The 18,412-nt window shown below is 45.8% G+C and overlaps 1 protein-coding gene across 1 annotated transcript in view; it reads left to right on the top strand.

Annotated features, from left to right (window-relative positions):
- Positions 1 to 1,497: 1,497 nt before the first annotated feature.
- Positions 1,498 to 18,412, top strand: part of IQSEC3 (IQ motif and Sec7 domain ArfGEF 3) — a gene marked incomplete at both ends in the record, with an annotated part of 96,520 nt that continues 79,605 nt past the window's right edge. Inside the window, one exon of the mRNA XM_084306389.1 lies at positions 1,498 to 1,979. Coding sequence (XP_084162515.1) covers positions 1,498 to 1,979 — 482 coding nt within the window. The remainder of the gene's footprint in view (positions 1,980 to 18,412) is intronic.

Raw genomic sequence — 18,412 nt, 5'->3', positions numbered from 1 at the left:
GCTTCACGATCCCCCAAAGCCACCTCTAAGTGCTTGCAAGAGAACTGTGAATAGCAGCTCCTTTTTAGAAGGAATCTGCGAACGGTTTCTAATCCTGGTGATCCTGTTTGCATCAGTTTACATTCCCAAGGCTATCTGTGAACAGAAAGGACTGGAAATACACCTTTCCGCTCAGCTGAGGCTGAGATTCTCCTTCACATTTCTCGGTCCCTCACTTCAGGAGCTCCTCGCTGCGGTGCAGTTTTTGCTGATCTGAAAAGGCTAAATGAAAATAGTCCTTCCCCCAAAATGATCTGCTTAAGGACAGTTGCTTTTCATTCTGTGGACCTGCACCTTTTGGATGCTCGGTCAGATCTACGGATGGGCTTGCCTAAAATCAGGTGTGACCGCTTGCTGCCCCTCCTGGACCTTCAGAGCCAACGGTGATTGACGAGGTTGCTGCTCTGTGACCAAAACTCTTCACAGATCTGCACCAGAGTCCCTGTAAATAAGTGTGCTGCCTTTACCTAGGCTACTTCGCATGACAGAAAGCACAAGGGTTGTCTCCTCAGACCCAGGTCTGAAAGTTTGTGAACTCAGAGACGTGCATGAGGAAGGGCAAGGGAAGGCGTTTCGCGAGAAATGGACAGCATCTGCTCAGAAATGCAGTCTGCACACCCAGTCAGAGCTCTGCACTTTGTCCTGTCTGCTTCCCAAGAAGCTAAAGGAAACCAGGGCTTCGGGGGACCAAGGCTTTGAGGGACCAAGGATTTGGGGGACCAAGGCTTCGGGGGAGCGGCAAGCTGATGGGGGTGCCACTAGTTCCCCCGATACCCATTTTCCTGGGGAGCTCCTTGCCCGCTGCGTGCTACCACCACCAAACAGCACCGCCACCAGCAGGGCAGCCACCACCACCTCGAATTACACCACTTTGCTTAAGCGCAACCAACAGAAAAAAAAATAATAAAAATAAAATAAAATAATAATAAAAGAAACCACTAAGTCATGATGGGAATTTATAAACATAACACAGAAAGGCACCACGCAGGAACGCCACTGAGGGAGGGAGGCAGGCAGACTGGGACGGGGACGGGGACGGGGACGGGGACGGGGTCTCCCCTCAGCGTCCCCTCCCTCAGCCGCCCCCTCAGCTCCCGCCCGCCCCCCTCCACCCCTCGGCGCCTGCGCGGCGGGGCCATGGGCGGGCTCTCGGCGGCGCCCCCCCCCCCCCCCATAGGAACGGCTTCGCTCCCCCCCCCCCACCCCCCCCCACCCCGCGGCACCATCGGGCGGCCGCTGGCCGGGCGCGTGCCCAGGCGCGCGCGCGCTCGCTCCGGCGGGTGCCCGGCCGCGGGAGCGCGCCCGCCGCCCGCCCTCCCCGCAGCCAGGCGCCGCTCGGGCCGGCGGGCGGAGAGGGGCCCGCGGGGTCCGCGCAGGGAGAGAGAGGAGAAGGAGAAGGAGAAGGAGAAGAGGGGAGAGGGGGTGGGTGGGTGCGTGTGCGGGGTGGGGGGGGTGGGCATGGAGAGCCTGCTGGAGAACCCGGTGCGCGCCGTGCTGTACCTGAAGGAGCTGACCGCCATCGTGCAGAACCAGCAGAGCCTCATCCACACCCAGCGGCAGCGCATCGACGAGCTGGAGCGGCGGCTGGACGAGCTCAGCACCGAGAACCGCAGCCTGCGCGGGCAGCGGCCGCCCCGCAGCGAGCCCCCTACCACCGCCGGGGCCGGGGTCCCCCCGGGACCGCCGCCCGAGCACCCCCCGGGGCCGCCGCCGCCGCCGCCTTCGCCGCCTTCCCCTCCGCCGCCCCCGCCGGGCCAGCCCGAGCCGCCCCAGCCCCAGCCCCAGCAGCAGGCGGCGGGGGGCGGCCCCGGGGGCGGCCGGGCGGGCGGGCAGCAGCCCCCCGCCGACAAGGAGGGCAGGGAGAAGGGGTGCTGCAGCGCCCTGCTCCACCACAAGACCCCGCCGCCCATCGGCAAGGGCATCCTCGGCCGGAGACCGGAGTGAGTGAGGGGTGAGGGGTGGGCGGGGGGCCGTGCTCCTTCCTCCCCCTCCTCCGTGCGCCCCTTCTTCAGGGTGCTGCCTCCCCCCTGACCGCTTTTCTTCCAGGGGCAAGTGTCCGTGGCCAGCCTGAGCCCAGCATCGCGCCCTCCTCGCCTGGCATCGGTACCCGAGTCGTGGAGCAAACGCCAGCCCGGCGTGGCGGTGGGGAGGCTTTCCTCCTGCTTGCCCTAAGTCACCGGCATCCCCCAAAAAGCCCCCCGACCCGCCAGGGAAAATCCCCGCTCCTCCCTGGGAGCTGGGGTTCTCCTCCTCTCCCCGCTGCGAGGGTTGCGCATGGTGCCGGGGGGTTCGCAGAGGTACAGCTGCCGTGCATATGTTTGACATTTAGGATGCGTATGGCACGCGCCTGTGGGTTGCCTTTTATTTTTTTTTTTTTGTTTTGTTTTGTTTTTTTTTTTGGTGAGTGGTACCCGATGCCGACCCAGCTCGTGAAAAGGACCAAGTGTTTTTTAGCAGCGCAGAAAGCGTGACTGCTAGTGCTGAATGCTGATAGCGGTCTGCGTGCATGCGTGTGTAGTAAACAAGGATGAGCATTCCTGCACTGGAGCTGGTGGAAGAGGCGACTCCTGGAGTCTCATTTGCTTGGGTTTTGTGTCCCGTATATGCCGTCAGTTCGCCAGCTGGTCATGACAACTGCACAGGGCATGGTGCTGGCCTTGGTTTAGGCGCTTGGAAAGCAGGGGGATGTTGTCTGCTCGAAGCCAGTTAGGGAACTCGGGAAGGGAAGGTGCTCAGCTTCTGGCGTGGCTTCTCTCACGTGAGGAATTTGGTAATGTAAGTAGTACAACTAGAGTGCTCTTCCTTTCCGGAATGGGCCCTGTTGTTTTGCTTATAGCGATGCCAAAATAAAGTACGCAGGACAGTGGATGGCCCCAGATGTCCTCCTTATCTCTTTTGGCACTTTTAAAACAAAAGGCCCCTTCTCAGTCGTGTTGGCTTTGAGCACAGAAGCGTGGCTATGATATGGAGCTGGATTTTCAGCCGGTGTAAGTAGAGTTACACCACTTAGCAACAGCAAGGCACCTACTACATGATTCTGTGAAAATCAGTAGAGAAATTACTATTAAAAGAAATACTATTAAAGGACTACGTACGGTCAAGGCATGCTTGAATCCCAAAAGACGGGTCCGTACTCCTAAAATACTGCACTGTAATGATTCAATTTTGCGATCACACCTTAAAGGAAGCATGTGCATTAAAATACACAGAGTGTTGATACAGGTAGTAAGCATTTGCAGGATCTGGCCCTTATTCACCATGCAGTGGATGAAGTTTTAAAAAGATGTGGGGCCAGATCCTGAGCTCATGCTGCTCTAAATCCAGAATGGCTTGGTTGAAGTCACTCGGTTGAAAACAGTGAGAAATGCGTATAAAAATGCATAATCAACCTCATTGTTTTTGAAATAGTGAACCCCTGCAGTGAAGGCTCTGTTAGAAATGTCGTATTAGCAAGGGCTTTCCTTTCTTCCGAGCAGAGTTTCTAACATATGTCATTACACAGACTGAAGAATCAATTTCGGTGCAGAAGTCTAAATGCCTCCTCCTTATCTGAGCTTTTTTCTAGTGGGGTTTGGTTGGGACGAGAATCGTGGATCAGTTCTTCGTATCAAAAGGCACAAAGAGAAGCGCGTTAAGAACACAGGTGATCGCTGACAGATCGTACCACAAGCTATAAATAACAGAGAGCTAGATACATAGATGTAGCCTTTTTGTGGAAAGTCAGGGCTGCTGCTGGGGATAACAGAGCAATCCCTGCAGCGCTCTTCACTCACGAAGATTGAAATAGACTGCTTCTGTTTCCTTCTATAGCATAGGCAAACCGAAGTCTTTGTATAGAAAGGGGAATAGGAAAGATGCAAAACAGTCTACAGTTCCCACTCCTGCCGGTTCCCTTTTTTCCCATTGATTGTGTACACCGGGTTTCATCCTCTCTCATCTCTGACTGTCAGAAGGAAATCAAAGGGACTGCAAAACCTAACTTAAAGGCAACTCGAATGTGGAGGATCTTTCACCACCTTTTTGACAGCATGCCCAGTATCCCTTGTGATCCAGCTGGCCAACCTGAGAGTTGTATTTTGGCTTTTGCGTGACAGCAGGGGACATGTACTTTAATACCTACACAGATTAGGTGTCTGCGCTTCCTTCCTTCCTACGCAAATCTGAACGTGTTTTTCCCTGTAGTATAAACCCTGAAATTCAGTGTCCTCTGCTTTTTCCCCCTTAGCCAAGAGCGTAAGAACTGGCTGCTCACTACAGAAAATGGCCACTCTAAACAGAACAGAAATGATGTTTTAGCATGACAAGACGCAGTGGCTGAAATGAAGGGCTAAAGCAGCATCCAGGCAGTGCCCGGCAATCACAGCCCGGTGATGGGATTTCCTCTGCCTCTCACAAAACAGGAGGTTCTGGGCAGCGTGTTTAAATGTACTGGGGGTGCCCCGTCTCACCTCAGACACAGCCCAGGGATTTTGCTCCATTTGATCTAGGATTGAGTTTTTTTTGCAGCCCAGCTCACCTCAAGCCCTGGATAGAAGTGAAGAGCTGAGCTTTTGGACACATGTGACTATTCATGTCAAGTAGGGCAGTCTTCTGAAAGGGGCTGGGAAGAAAAACCAACAGAATCATCTTTTTAAGAGAAGTTCAGTCTTACTTTCATTGTTAGCTCTCTTTAAAACTAATAGATTTTTTTTGTTGTTGTTGTCGTGTGTGTGTTTTTTTAATAAGAAAATTACATTTTTAAAGAGAAGAAAAAAGCAATCCCTCCTCTAGAAGGGAAGAATTCCTGAGTTTTGCAAAGACACACTAATTGTTGCCGCATGTTGCCTGAGAAAAGGTAGCCCTGAGCTTACCTATGAAAGGAGAGACAGGGAGAAAGATCTTTGCAGAGACTCTGAGCAAGAATTAGGCTGATTATTATTCTGTGGCATCTGTCTCTTTCTACCTTAGGAATCTATTGCATAAGCGCCTCACAGCTTTAAAAACAAAAAAATAAGGTCATTCGTCATGGAATGTTTTGCTTCAAAAATACAGGTTGCTAAATTAGCATGGCTTAGATCACCCTTAGGAGGCAGCCTCTTGTCTTAAGGGACCACCCGAAAGTATCGTCAAACGCTGTGAGTATAAATTTTCCTCCCCGTCTTTATCAGAAAACTGCCTTCTCTTCCAGTCCTCAGTACCCTTCATTGACTATCAGAGGAACGCCACGGGGTTGAATTTCGCACATTAAGTCTAAATGGCCTGAATCTTGCCGTCTTTTTTTCAGTGAAAGTCTCTCAGTGAAGCTCTGCCTATGGAAGGACTTCAGATTTTGAGCCCGTGCATTATCTGGAAAACTGACTTTGGTTAATACGATTAAATAATAGTTAACATTCAGTTGCTGTTTCTTCCATCGAAAGGCATAGGTGCAATTTACGAACATTCAGCGTAGCATTCAAGTCTTCTTTTAACCACATCACCAACACTGAAAGCAGGTGTAGAAGCAGTGTTTGTCTGGCACGACTTACAGAAGCTAAGTAGATCCTTTAAATTATTAGTCTCTGTTTGCTCTGCAAGATCGTCTCATCATGCAAAACAAACTCTTAGGACTCTTGGAAGAAATTTGCTAAAATCACGTTTTCCCAGAGGTCTTAGAGCTCATTTGGATTTGCATTAGGCTGAAACCTATTCTATTTTATTTTGTACTAATTTAGGACAGTATTTTTTTATCTTATTAAAGAGGCGTGTTTTAAAAGATATTGTTAGAGGCACCTAGTCGGTGCTGTGGTCTGAGGCTGTTTGCTGTATTTTTGTTTAATTTCAAAAGCTCAATTATGTAACTTTGAAATGAAGATGTTGCATATGCAGAGGTGCTGTTTTCCATAATTTTTCTTTTTAACTATGCATTAATGTTCTATTCTATGGATTATCTCCAGGGTAAAGGCATTAGACAAAATCCCACAGATTTCAATGGGTACTAACAATAACTGTAAATATTATGGCTTACTATTAACATATTTTGCTATATTTGCGCATTGCACCAGCACACACAAAGAAAAAAAAAGGAATAAAAAAAGAAAAAAGGGAAAAAAAAAAAGGCCAGAGCAACTCTGAATTGCCCATGTACCCCAGATACCCATCCCGTTCACTTTGGGTGCACAAGCAGTGCTACATATGCCCTCTGCTTTCGCTCTTTTGGATTCAGATTTCCCCCAGCCTATTTCAGAGTCTGACTCCCTTGAGCTTTCACACACCAGAAATAGTTGCATTGGGGCTGCCCTGGGTTCTGAAAATCCCTGCTAGCAAGGCACAGTTTCAGCATCAAAAGTTACTTGGAGTAGAGCGCTGTAAGCCGGTTTCAAATGACAGGGGGTTGCATTGGCGTAGCTGCACGGATACCAAAGCCCTGCTCAGACGAGAATGAAATAAAGATTACAATGGGAGGAGAAAAAGTAGAGTCTCTGCAACTGTGTCCCATTTTAAGATACATCTGTACTGGTTCCATTCACATGGTAATCAGCCTGAGACATTCTTTACGGTACGAACACACCTGCGTCATATCTGCATCAGGGCCTATAAAGTCCCAGGCGAAGGAATATGGAATTAATGATTCATAACAATATTATAAGAGATCACAGATGAGGAAAGAGAAGGAAAAAGTCTCAGCTTAGGAGGAGTTCAGGATGAAATTCTAGGTACAAAATTGCGTAGTGAAGATGGCATGAGGAATTCCCCCCAGGGGGACAGGACTGCAATATGGTGCTGTATAATGTCCTGGCCAGAGAAACACACTATTAAAGCCTAAAAATGCTGCTATGGAAAGTCTTACTGGCTGGCTGGGAGCTTGGGGAAGGAGTCTGTGTGCAGAACTGACTGTTGTGCTTGGAGATATTTTTATGTCACTCAGCTGTATGCTCTGCTGCAGCCAGGATGCTCTTCTCTGGTGGCAAGGGTACCTTTCTTGCACATGCTTTGTATCGGCCCGCTTGGTGTCACTTCCGAGGCAGATCCGAGGTTAAGGATCACCAGGGGACTTCAGGAGCCATGGGCTTGCACGGCAACACTGTTAGCAAACAGAAGAATTCATGCATAGCTGTTTGGAAATTGTATACATGTAAAAATACCCCAAATGACAAGGTATTAAAGACACCTTTGAGAATTTCTGGCTCTTGGGCCTGCTGCCCCTTTCTTTGCAACACACAGAGCACGGAAGGACACCCATCGCTCTGAGATTGCAACAAGTGACTGATACTTCCCGGTCCTTCACAAAAAGATGTGCACATGGGAATATACAGTTTGGGCATGGTACATACAGCTTATGCATGCAGCAAGTGGCTACTTATATGAGGCACAGACTGTACACATTTCCACCTGCACCCAACATAGAATTATTTGCACTTTTATTCGGGGCAAGCCAGCGAAGTCTAGCCTTGGGATGCTTTTCTAGTCCTTGGATGAGGCCAGACTGGAGCTTGCTAGCGGGCAGTTTGGTCTTTGATTAATTTCAGCATCTCTCTATTCATTCAAAGGAAGTGTTTGCCTGATAAAACAAAAAATATTTATGCAGTATACTTATCTATAAGTACCTATAGATAAATGGATGTGTTAGATTGTAGTGATATGCCTATCTTACACTTCTATTTTTTTTCCTTCTGTGTTGTAATCCAAGTAGAAAGAGTAAAAAAGAGCTGTCTCAATCTTTTTGTACCTAGGGTTTATAGACCCTCTGCTTTTGCTGTTGTTTTCCCTATAATTGCCTTGGTGCTTTTTCCCCCTTTCTTTTAGTTCAATGATGTTTTTTTTCCATTATTTTTTCCCTTTTTTTCCACCTTCATTCTCTGCTATGAAACCTTTTGTTGTTTCTCCCTTAGGAAAACATTATAGAAAGGCAGAAATATTCCTCTGTGTAACAGATGGAAAATATTTCATTTGACATAAATTACCTGTAGCCTGTAATCATGGCTTGGTCCACGTTCCATGGAACCATGTAGGAACAAATGAGCAAACGAGAAAATAGTCATTTATGGAGACAAAGCCTGAAATATGACCTTTTTTTCCTTTCATACCTTTAAGATATATATATATCTAAATTTTTCCCCCCAAAGAGTAGTATCCTGAAACAAGGTAATAATATTCTTATCTATTCTGGAATTTGTCATTTCATTTAGCTAAGCCCTAGGTGAGAAAATGAGAGTTGGATTTATTTTGCGCAATGGCTCTGTTTAAGAGGCAGAAAGGTCTTAGTTAGAGTAGTGGACTAACAGTCTTAAGATCAAAGTTCAATCCTTCCTAAATGTATTTTTAACAGCCTTCTGATGCTGGACAGTCCCTTTCATCTCTGTCTTTTTTAAGATCTGTAGCAAAGCAAGTGGGGATATATTGTTACAGATAAGAGTGGGCAGACAGATCAGGAACAATCCTGTTTATAAATTTCAGCATAGGAAGGAGTATAAATCTCCTGTCGTTACTTGCAATGTGTACTGCAAAGCAAGATGTGTATTTGCACATATGAGAGAGAATGTATTTGCATGAGCATTTGCCTACTGTATGTGTCTAAGAGCAAAGTTGAAACAGCACCTAGCTTCTGTGCCTTTTACATACAGAAAAGCAAATTGTCAGCTGGAGGAAATCAGTGTATCTTTACTGACGTCAATACAGCCATGGCAATTTACATCACCTGAGGATCTGCACCAGATTTTGTGCATCTGTCCTCACACACAAATACACATGCATCCACTAGTGTAAATGAGCGTTGACAATAGCAATAGATAGCAACTGATCACAGAGATAACACTGAACAATGAGAAAGCCATTAAACAGCGTTCTGATCCTTCATCTAGTAGGTTTGTAATATTTTCATACGGTATTTTAATTTAAGTTAGGCGTTTTGCCGCTGCAGGCTTATAAATATATATTTGTTCTGTTTTATAATGTTCTCTTTCTGCGCTCTACCTTTTGTGTACACTCACAGTCTGCTTCTCACACAGGTATTATTTTTATTGCCTTTGCTGAGATGATGTCCATTGATCAGCTGTTATTTTCATGTGCTCTGAAGTTATAACTTTCTGACAGGGATAGAAGGGAATCAATATTTTCCATGATTAGTCACATCTGAGAAAGGGTATTTTGGGGAAATTGAACTGATTTTGAATAAGAAAGAAAAAGTGACAAACCTTATCCTTCCTGCCCTCTTCTAGGTGAAAACAAGGGGGTCTGTGAGCCGCAGAGCTAATGAAGCTTGGCTTCCAAAAGATTTGTGTCATGGTGACGTTTTCTAATGCCTGACAAGATGTGAGTTCTGATCTACACTTCTCCCGGTACTGAGGCTTTTATAACATCTCTCTCCAACATGGAGACTTCTGTGTGAAATGAGTTCAGCTCACTCTGAAGTCTTTCCCTCAGTGGAGAACCTACAAAGTTCTCTCTGTTCCACACCACCAGCTATTTTCATGGAACTTGTAAGAGGTTAATCTCTCAGAGATCACGATTACTCACTCAAACTTGGCTTAGTTACAGACTAGGAACCAACATAGAGGCGCATACGCACACATGCACACACAGAAAGACAGAGACACATGATCTGAAGGAAAAAAGAAAAGAATATATGGCCACAGAAAACCTATTTTGCAATAAAGATCCTAAATACCGTTTTTTAAAAATTAGCTCTCCTGTACTTGAAAGTGGCTGGGCAGTCCACTCCAAATTTGTGACATTTTCCTGGGGCTAGTGTTCTGTGTCCTTTTAAAAGTCTTGGAATATTAAAATTGCAAAGGATTGGGAAATTACTGTAGGAATTCAGTGGGCACTAGGTGGAGGTTTACCATTGGCAAATTAGTCCTCCCTGTTACTCCTCCTGGCTTCACACATGAAGCTGGTGGATCATCTTAATGCACCTGCCAGGATTTGTATGGTCACGGTCATGGGCTGCTGCTGAGACAATGAGTACTAAAGAGGTTGATTTACATTTGCACTAAAGCATCTCTGTCATTCTCAAGACCAGTAGAAAATTGACACTTCGAATGTTACGAATCTTAAGGAGGCTTGGGGTTTTCTGTGCTTTGGATGTTTTTCTCAAATTCTGACCATTCTATTAAAATTCAGGACCTTGCTGTCGATCTGTTTGTCTCTCTCATGTTGATTTCCAGGCAGTCCTCCAAAGCGGTTCACACTATTCTGCTCCAGTGAGAGAGTCGCTCTGACGGCACCTCCTTCAGCCTCAGCATCCAGCATCTTCTTGCTGCTGTGCCTGCGTGGGCAAAGCCTCTGTGCAACGTTCTTGGATCTGCCTCCTGGAGAGGTGTGGTTTTGGCACTGAGGTCCTTAGTGGACTCTATACGTGAAGAGATTTTTCAAAAGAGAGGTACCTCTCCAGATCTGTAGAGGTTATTACATTTCTTTCTACTTCAGTGATGGAACCAAGCTCAGACCTTTCTTTCCTTTCTTTCACCCCTCCATGAGAAATACTGTTTGAGAAAAACTCTGTTGGGCTGCTCCAGGAAAAGTTTCATCTCTTCAGTCAGTTCAGCATCCTCACACATGCCCTTGTCTTTCATTTTCTGGTTTTTAATTTGCAAATCCATTCCCAGTAGGACACCAGTAAATTGCCTGTGTCTGCCTAGGTGCTCACATGGCCCCCTTCACCATAGTAACTGAGTATCTGGATTTGTCCTGAGGCCCCATGCTGATATCCATGCATACTGGACCACTAACCTTCATCTGAACTTGCAAAGAATCTGAGGAATCGCTCTTTTCTCTGAGAATTCCTTGGTTCTCATGCCCAAGACCTCTCTACAAGCAGTTTTCTTCAATAATGTTTTGAGCCAATAAATCTATATCCAGTCAAACTCCTAGTATAGATAGACTGCATGGCTCTGATCAGTAATTTGCACTGTTTTAAAATCCAGGTAAGTCTAAGAGCCAGATTCAGTTATCAATTAAATGCAACTAAGTGGCTGAACTCACTTAACATCTTTGAAGGGATGTGAGATAACACTTGTACTTATCATCTACGTTAACAGTTCTACTTGAACTGACTTCTGTGCCACCACTGGAGCTAGTTCATTTGAGTTAGCTGTTAGCCTATCAGCTTCTGTGCATGCTTGCCATGCCATTCATTTGGGATGGCACAGCCAACTGCTGTAATGTTTCCCCCAAGAATTCTTTATTACTCATTTGGGAAAATACCGATCTCCATGTTAGCTGCAGCAACATCCACTGCTGGTCCCTTGTTTCTGCCAGGAAAGGAGTGTTTGTCAAGCTGAATACATAAATATTTGACTTAGTCGATATGCTCTGGTTGGAACTATTATATCACCTCTGTCACCTCATTTACCATGGCTCTTATGCTGACAAGAAGACAGGGAATACCAGATTGTGTCCTTGATGGATGCATTGGCAACCCCCAGCCCCCGAAAAAAACAAACAAAAAAACCCACACCACATTATCAGACATTTGAGGGTTTTTATCCTCCCAAATGTGGAGGAAAGAATCTACTCCTTTTTTAAGGAAGGGATCAGACTTCTGCCGAACTCTAGTTGCTTTCAGCAAGTTATTTTACTGGTCAGCAGAAGAAAGGAAATATTAGTAATGGGAAGAGTGGAAGAAGAGGATGAGAGGCATCTACTGTGTGTCTCTGTTCTCTGCTAAGGGCAACCTTCAGGCGGGTTTTAAGTCTGTATTAACCTGCTCTTCATATCCCAAGCCTGGAAGCGTGGCTGTGGCATTGCCTCAGGACTGCATCCCAGGGGTGTGAGCATCTGCATGCTCTCCAAAGCCTGCGCAGCAGTCACAGAATAGGTATACCCTGCCTCTGGGTTCTGCAGAGGTTGTCTGTGCACGGAGATACCGGCCAGCAGAGGAGTGGACAACAATGCAGAGGAGTTCAAAGGGTAAGGAGAAACTGGCAACTAGACTGCAGGAGTACCAGGAGCCTCAGTAACCTTACCCTGCAGAGGCTGTGAAGTGCTTGGATGCCTGGTTCTTTTATGTGTGTGACTGTAATGATACTTTAATGTAGCTGGGGGGAGGGAAGGAATGACAGGGGTTTATGTTCTATTTTTATGAGGCTTCCTACTCAGGAGAAATTATTAATAAACAGCACACACTGAACATTACCCTTAACAGATACTGACTGCTTGAAGCTACCTTCACAGTCTGCAGCTCCTGTGCTCAAGGAGCATGTCACTGTATGCCCAGAGTATGTGTGGCTAGCTCTCATCACTGTGGGATGTGAGTTTTTTGGACCTCATGCAGAAATTCACCGGGCATTTTGACCAAGCAGTTTAGCCTGGTCACTGTGTGGGAGATCTCCAAGAGGTATCCGGAGTGCTAGGAGGAAACAGTGGCTGGAGGGAGCATCCCTTTCAGGATGCCCCCGCCTGACATTAGCACCTGCTTTTCAGACTAGATGTTGGGGACCACAGCCGCCCGCATCCTTTCATAGGATATGCACACAGAGAGCAAGGGCATTATCCCTGTCCACATGCTGGTGTAAATCTGTCAGCGTGTTCCTCTCGCTATTTTGTCTAATTGACAGCAGGGCCCATTCTTCATTGTCTTCCTCCTGTGAAGTTGTTTTCTCTTTTGTGACATGGGTTTGAAACGCTAGCAAATCCTCACTGAGCAGTTCACATTCCAGTACCTCAAGCACAGATGATAATATGACTTAGAAAACACTAAGGAACCAGGGCCATTCTTCTGCTGCCTTTTTTTTTTTTTTTTTTTTTTTTTTTTACGAGGCTTCATTGCAAGCTGCTATGGCCAGCTCTCATATCTAGCACCAGAAACAGCTGCATTTCAGAGATGAGCACATTTACACACTAATGTTACGATTTCTAAATTGCTTAGGGAAGTAATGCACTTATTGGCAGGTGGGATATTGCCAGTGTGTGTCCCTACCAATATCTAAAGGTGCAGCAAGTAGAAAGTATTTAAGCTTTTCCTCTAGTACATCTCTCCCCATGACAAGATCTTGCTGCAGGACGGATAATAGAAAGACCATGCAAGAATAAGTAATAATAATACCACTGACTCTTCTGCATCACTCTTTATCAGTAGACCCTTCAGTGCTTACAAAGGCAGCCCGCATTTTACAAAAGGGGATGAAGAGATGGAAAATGTTTTGCTTGAGTTCAGCCAGCTATCCAAAGCTGAGAGTAAAACCTGTGTCCCAGGGCTCTGATCTGTCAAGTAGGCTGTAGTGCCTTGAAAGAAGGAGACAAACAGGACAAGAAGTGTTAAATGTTATGAGGTCACTTCTGTGGCATAAATAACACTGCCCTAAATGCTGAAATCTGATTCACTCTCTGGACAGCTTGATATCAGGAAGAGTTTTGCCCAAATAACAGTCTAGAGCTTGGCCAAAAATCCCTAACAGCCACTCATGATTGTTGTCATACATATATATATATATTTATTTATTAGAAAGAATGAGCAGTGGAGGCTGGAGATAAGGTTGAGTCTTGAACGTGAGCAATTAAGACACATGGTTTCAGGTTGACAGGGCTGTGAATGTGTATTACCTGAAAGCCCAGCAAGGTTTACAAAGGCAGCTAGTCCAGAAAAAAAAAGTGTGGCTGAGTCAAAAGGTGATGTCTAGCTTGCTGGAGTGTTTTGCTTCTTGCAGCAATCAATTGCAGATTGCAGAGAATGATGTGGGGAGGGGATAGTGCTACAAGGGTAGTCTGAGAGCCTACAGTCTCTGCTGTTTCGGTCTGGTTAATGGGAGACAGCTCAGTAAGCACGTGGAAGACACCAAAAATCATTCCTCTTGTGGGAGCAAAAGGAAAAGCCTCCCACAGAGGTAGGCACTGCATGTGAGCTAGGGAAGCGGAAAGTAATTATCACAGCTGTGCATATGAATAAGTTGACAGAGTGCCTTCTCCAGAAACCACTGCCTAGCAAGATCCAGTTCCTTCTTCCCACAGCTATATTTTCCCTCTCCCTCTTCTGTTAAATACAGAGCCATGCTGGGGTCTGCTGCCTTCGTCCCCTCCTCTCCTGATGCAACCAGCAGTCCGTGCAAACAGCTAGTCCTGCAGACAGATTCAAAGTCTTGCTTGGGCAGATTCTTCCTGCCTCATCCAAGGAGAACTCTTGCATGACTGAGATGTGTAGCTTAATGGATGCTGGGCTGAGGGTTCTTCTCGCTTCCAATAATAAGAGGAGCACTCGCCTTCTCCCATCCCTCTGCTTTGTGGTACAGTGCTTGATGGTAACAAAGTTCCATTAGCGCAGTCTGGTTTTCTCTTACCGTCCCTTTGTACAGGGACTTGTCTTATAACATGGTGTTTCGGCAGGAATCCTCCATCCTGCCTTTGTTTTCAGTACGTATTGGGGCAGACTCCACCACTTCACAAATCTGAAGGGCGAAGCTCTTTGGCACACTGTCATGCATGTACACATTTGGGGAATTTTTCTGCTGCTTGAATCCATTTCCCACAGTCAGGGGATGTATTCGGTATAGACCTAGCCTGCATTTGGGAATGAAAAGAGATGACAAAAGAGATCTGGAACAAGGGCAGGAATACCTTCAGGATGTAAATGTGCTTTGGATTTTTCTGGAGTTCCTTTCTCTTACCAGCAAGGAGTTATTTATGTTGGTTGCTTTTTCCTCTCAGCTTGCATTGTAGGAGAATAATGATTTCCTCAACGTGAAAGGACTCTGCACCTGAGAATCAGGACGTCACTCTCTTTCCTTTATCTTCCAGCTCTATTTGTTATTTCTCCATTCTGATTTCATTTGCTGCTGTTTTGAATTCCTTGGGGTGAACACTAGCAGGAGGCACAATTAGTAACTGTCCCTTGGGATGCAGGATAATTGGAGATATCTCCAAAAAAATAAAAAATAAAAGCTAAACTATGACCAACTCATGACATTTCTCGATTATTACTCCTTTTATTAACATTAGGAAGAATAGTTAGGACCTGTGTGGCTTCTGATAGCAACAGCAGCATTTGAAATGATACCAGAAAGAATAAAACTTGCCCTCAGGAAGAGAATATGGACCCCCTCTCACAACTTCAGTCTCCTTCCAGACAGTGCCTCCTTTTCATCCTTACTTACCTGGCCCCTGCTCCTCTTCCTCCTGGCAGTTAATTCCTCTTTTTTTTTTTTTTTCCCCACAAAATCTCCATTCTGCAGCTGCAAGAGGCCAGTAGTGCAGATAGAAGCTACGCCATGAAGGCAGAAGAGGAATATAGCACTGCTGAGAGCACGGCTGTGATGAAGGTTCTGGTGCTGGGTTCCAAGATAGCTGTTGGTGGGAGGATGGGGAGCATGGCACGTCTGCAGGGCCCAAATAGTGAATCGGTAGGGTGAAGGGGCACGTGGCTGATGCACCTGAATCCCCAAGAGAATACATCTTCCTTCTGTGCTTCCCTCTAGACATACATCTCTGTGCAGAGAGGGGAAGTCTGAAGGAATGAGGGTGAACAGCCTTAAGTACTTCATGTCCTGTTTTTACATCTGAAAACTTATGTGGGTTTCAGGAATCCAGTGAATTAACAAAACTGAAAGTAAGGAAAGATTGAAAGAAGGATTTACCCAATCATTTAAAAAATGGCTTATATTTGACTGTTTTGTTTAATGGTATGGTGATGACTACAGGAAAAAAATTCTCTCTCTTGACCTGTGTTTTGTGCTTCAAAGAGTAAGTGACCACATTCTGAACATGAGACTGAGAAGGCTTCAGAGACAGCTTTAGAAGACAGCTTTAGAATAAGCAAAAAGGGATTCATGCTACAAGCTGGGCTTGTTCAGCCTGGAGAAGAGGAGGCTCAGGGGCGACCTTATCGCTCTCTATAGGTACCTCAAGGGAGGCTGTAGCGAGGTGGGGGTTGGTCTGTTCTCCCACGTGCCTGGTGACAGGACGAGGGGGAATGGGCTTAAGTTGAGCCAGGGGAGTTTTAGGTTAGATGTTAGGAAGAACTTCTTCACTGAAAGGGTTATTAGACATTGGAACAGGCTGCCCAGGGAAGTGGTGGAGTCACCATCCCTGGAAGTCTTCAAAAGACGTTTAGATGTAGAGCTTAGGGATATGGTTTAGTGGGGACTGCTAGCGTTAGGTCAGAGGTTGGACTCGATGATCTTGAGGTCTCTTCCAACCTAGAAATTCTGTGTGATTCTGTGAAGAAGGAAAGAACTAAGTGGAGGCTTCTAAGCAAGAGGGAGTTGAGCTTTGGGAACTTCAGGCAGTGCAGAAGAAAACAGGTGGGCTTTAGAGGCAAATGAAATGCTGACCCGTCACCCAGTTCCTCCTATCAGCTGAAACAAAGAGCCATAGCTGCATATCAGAGAACTGATACTACTAAAAGTAAATGTAGCATTCCTCAGTATCAACTGCCAGACCACAGGCCATAGAGCTAAAAGATGGTTCAATGTTCCTTGGCACTCCATTTCTAAGGCATTTTAGTAGGCAATCTGGCAGGTGCTGTGAGATCCTCAGCAGCTGCAGCTTTGTTCCATCACAAACTTTATGGGTGTCTTTGCTGATACCAACACCATAGCAGGGGATGCTCTTATTTAAACTGAAACAGTGCATTTTGGCTGCTGCCACTACCCTCTGCTGGGCGGGGAAAGCTTTGAAGGCAAGAAGTTCATGAAGTAGGTGTCATGCCTGGAGGCTACCTTGACTTTGCTCATTGAACTGAGCTTAGTGACTTGTGTCCACCCTTGTAGGATAGGTATTTCCCCAATTGGCAAACTCCAGTTTGGTCAGCAGTGTTGCTGCCTAAGACCAGGACTTCATTTACAAGGTAGGAGTTGCTGGTCAGAATTGAGATGAATGGTCCTGATGACTAGCAGGATTCAGTTGTGCTGGCAGTCACACAGGTGCTCAGGACTGGGCTGGTGTAGATACTGCAAGTGGGGAGAAACTGCAGAGCTGCACAAGGGAAGCCTCACCTGCACTGTGCTCGGCACCAAGCAGTTGTTATTAATCTTTCACTTTCCCAAGCACTGATACTTGTATAAATTATGAAAAAAAGGTTCCTCAAATGCAGCAGGAGAGGTTCTTTAGCTTCATATTTATGAACTTAGATAAAAGAGAACTTGATATGAATCTGGACAAGTAGCATCTCAATTTTATCATGCTCATCATGATGATGAGTGCCAGCGTAGGTTGATTACTTGCTACTGACCCCTCCCGTTCTCTCTTGCTTTGTAAGGTTCTACCTCAGGGAGCTCCTTTTCACTGAATGGTTTGGGCTGGTCTTTGTCTTTTCAGCATTGTGATTTCCACTAGCACCAAGACAGAAATTACCTCATTTGCTAATAGATATTCTAGTTAATAAAAGCAGGTCCTTCCACTGAGGATATTTCTGGCCAGCTTTGCAGGATGGGAATGCTGTTCCAATGGCACAATGCTGGTGCACAAGTGGGAATGCTTGCACCTTTTTGTGTAACTCATGTTAACACACAATCTGTTCACCAGAGAGCTTCTGATGCCCCATGTTGCTCACCAAATCGTAACTGTGATGGTAGAAAGAGGTAGCAATTCCACAGTCAGCTGAAAATCTCCTGTGCAGAAAAACATGCTGAATTTCCTTGACACAGGTTTTCTGCGTATGCATTCATTGGCTGTTTGGGGATTTGACTATGAAGAATCCAAACCAATTTTCCCAATCAGGCTTCTGATGTTGTTTTAATTATTAATTACATAAGAATAGGTTTTCAAGAAAAAGACAGATCAAGCCATCTCCCAAGCACCATTCAAAACAGATTTTCTACAGAATTAACTATAGATCTAAAAAAGAAAATTACTCACATACTTTGTCTGTTCCCAGTGTCTCCTACACAGTGCATAATACTGGTTCTGTTTACTTTGACGTAAATGGAGAGTAACCCTTCAACGCAACAAAAGCAGCCCAGTGGAAGCCCATGCCATGAACAGATGTACATGTAAGTGAGGAGAGAGCAGAGGCCCTTGGAGTTCTATAGGGCCCACAGGCAACAGATGCAGATTTAATTAAACTTTTAGTAGCTGGATTGAGCAGTCAAGAGGGAAGACTGTTTCAGCCTTGGTAGAAATACAGGCTGCATTCTAACTAAAAAATATCTTGAATAAGCAAACAAGAAAGAAGGGTTGCACTCTAGTCAACAATGCCTGTAGTCAGTAAGAGAACGATTCACTGTGGTAATGGATGTGGCATGGGTCCCAGTGCCACAGCAGCTGTTCTGTGCACTACTGCATGTCTCAAAGTTCATTCCCAAACCCATTCTGGTTTATCACCAGTGAGACAACGGAATACCAGGAAACATTTTTTTTTCTTTTAATTTACCTTTTTTAGGCCCAACAGATATTTGTTTTCCAAACACTCAAAGCATGAAGTCTTCATTCCCCTATTAACTCATTTTTGATGGAGAATACAGTCAGGATATTGGAGACCCACAGATTG

This window comes from Netta rufina, assembly GCF_964035555.1.
Source record: "Netta rufina genome assembly, chromosome: 1".
NCBI classification, from domain to species: Eukaryota; Metazoa; Chordata; class Aves; order Anseriformes; family Anatidae; genus Netta; species Netta rufina.
The sequence above is the reverse complement of the archived record's forward strand: the minus strand, read 5'-3'. Positions and strand labels throughout refer to the sequence as shown.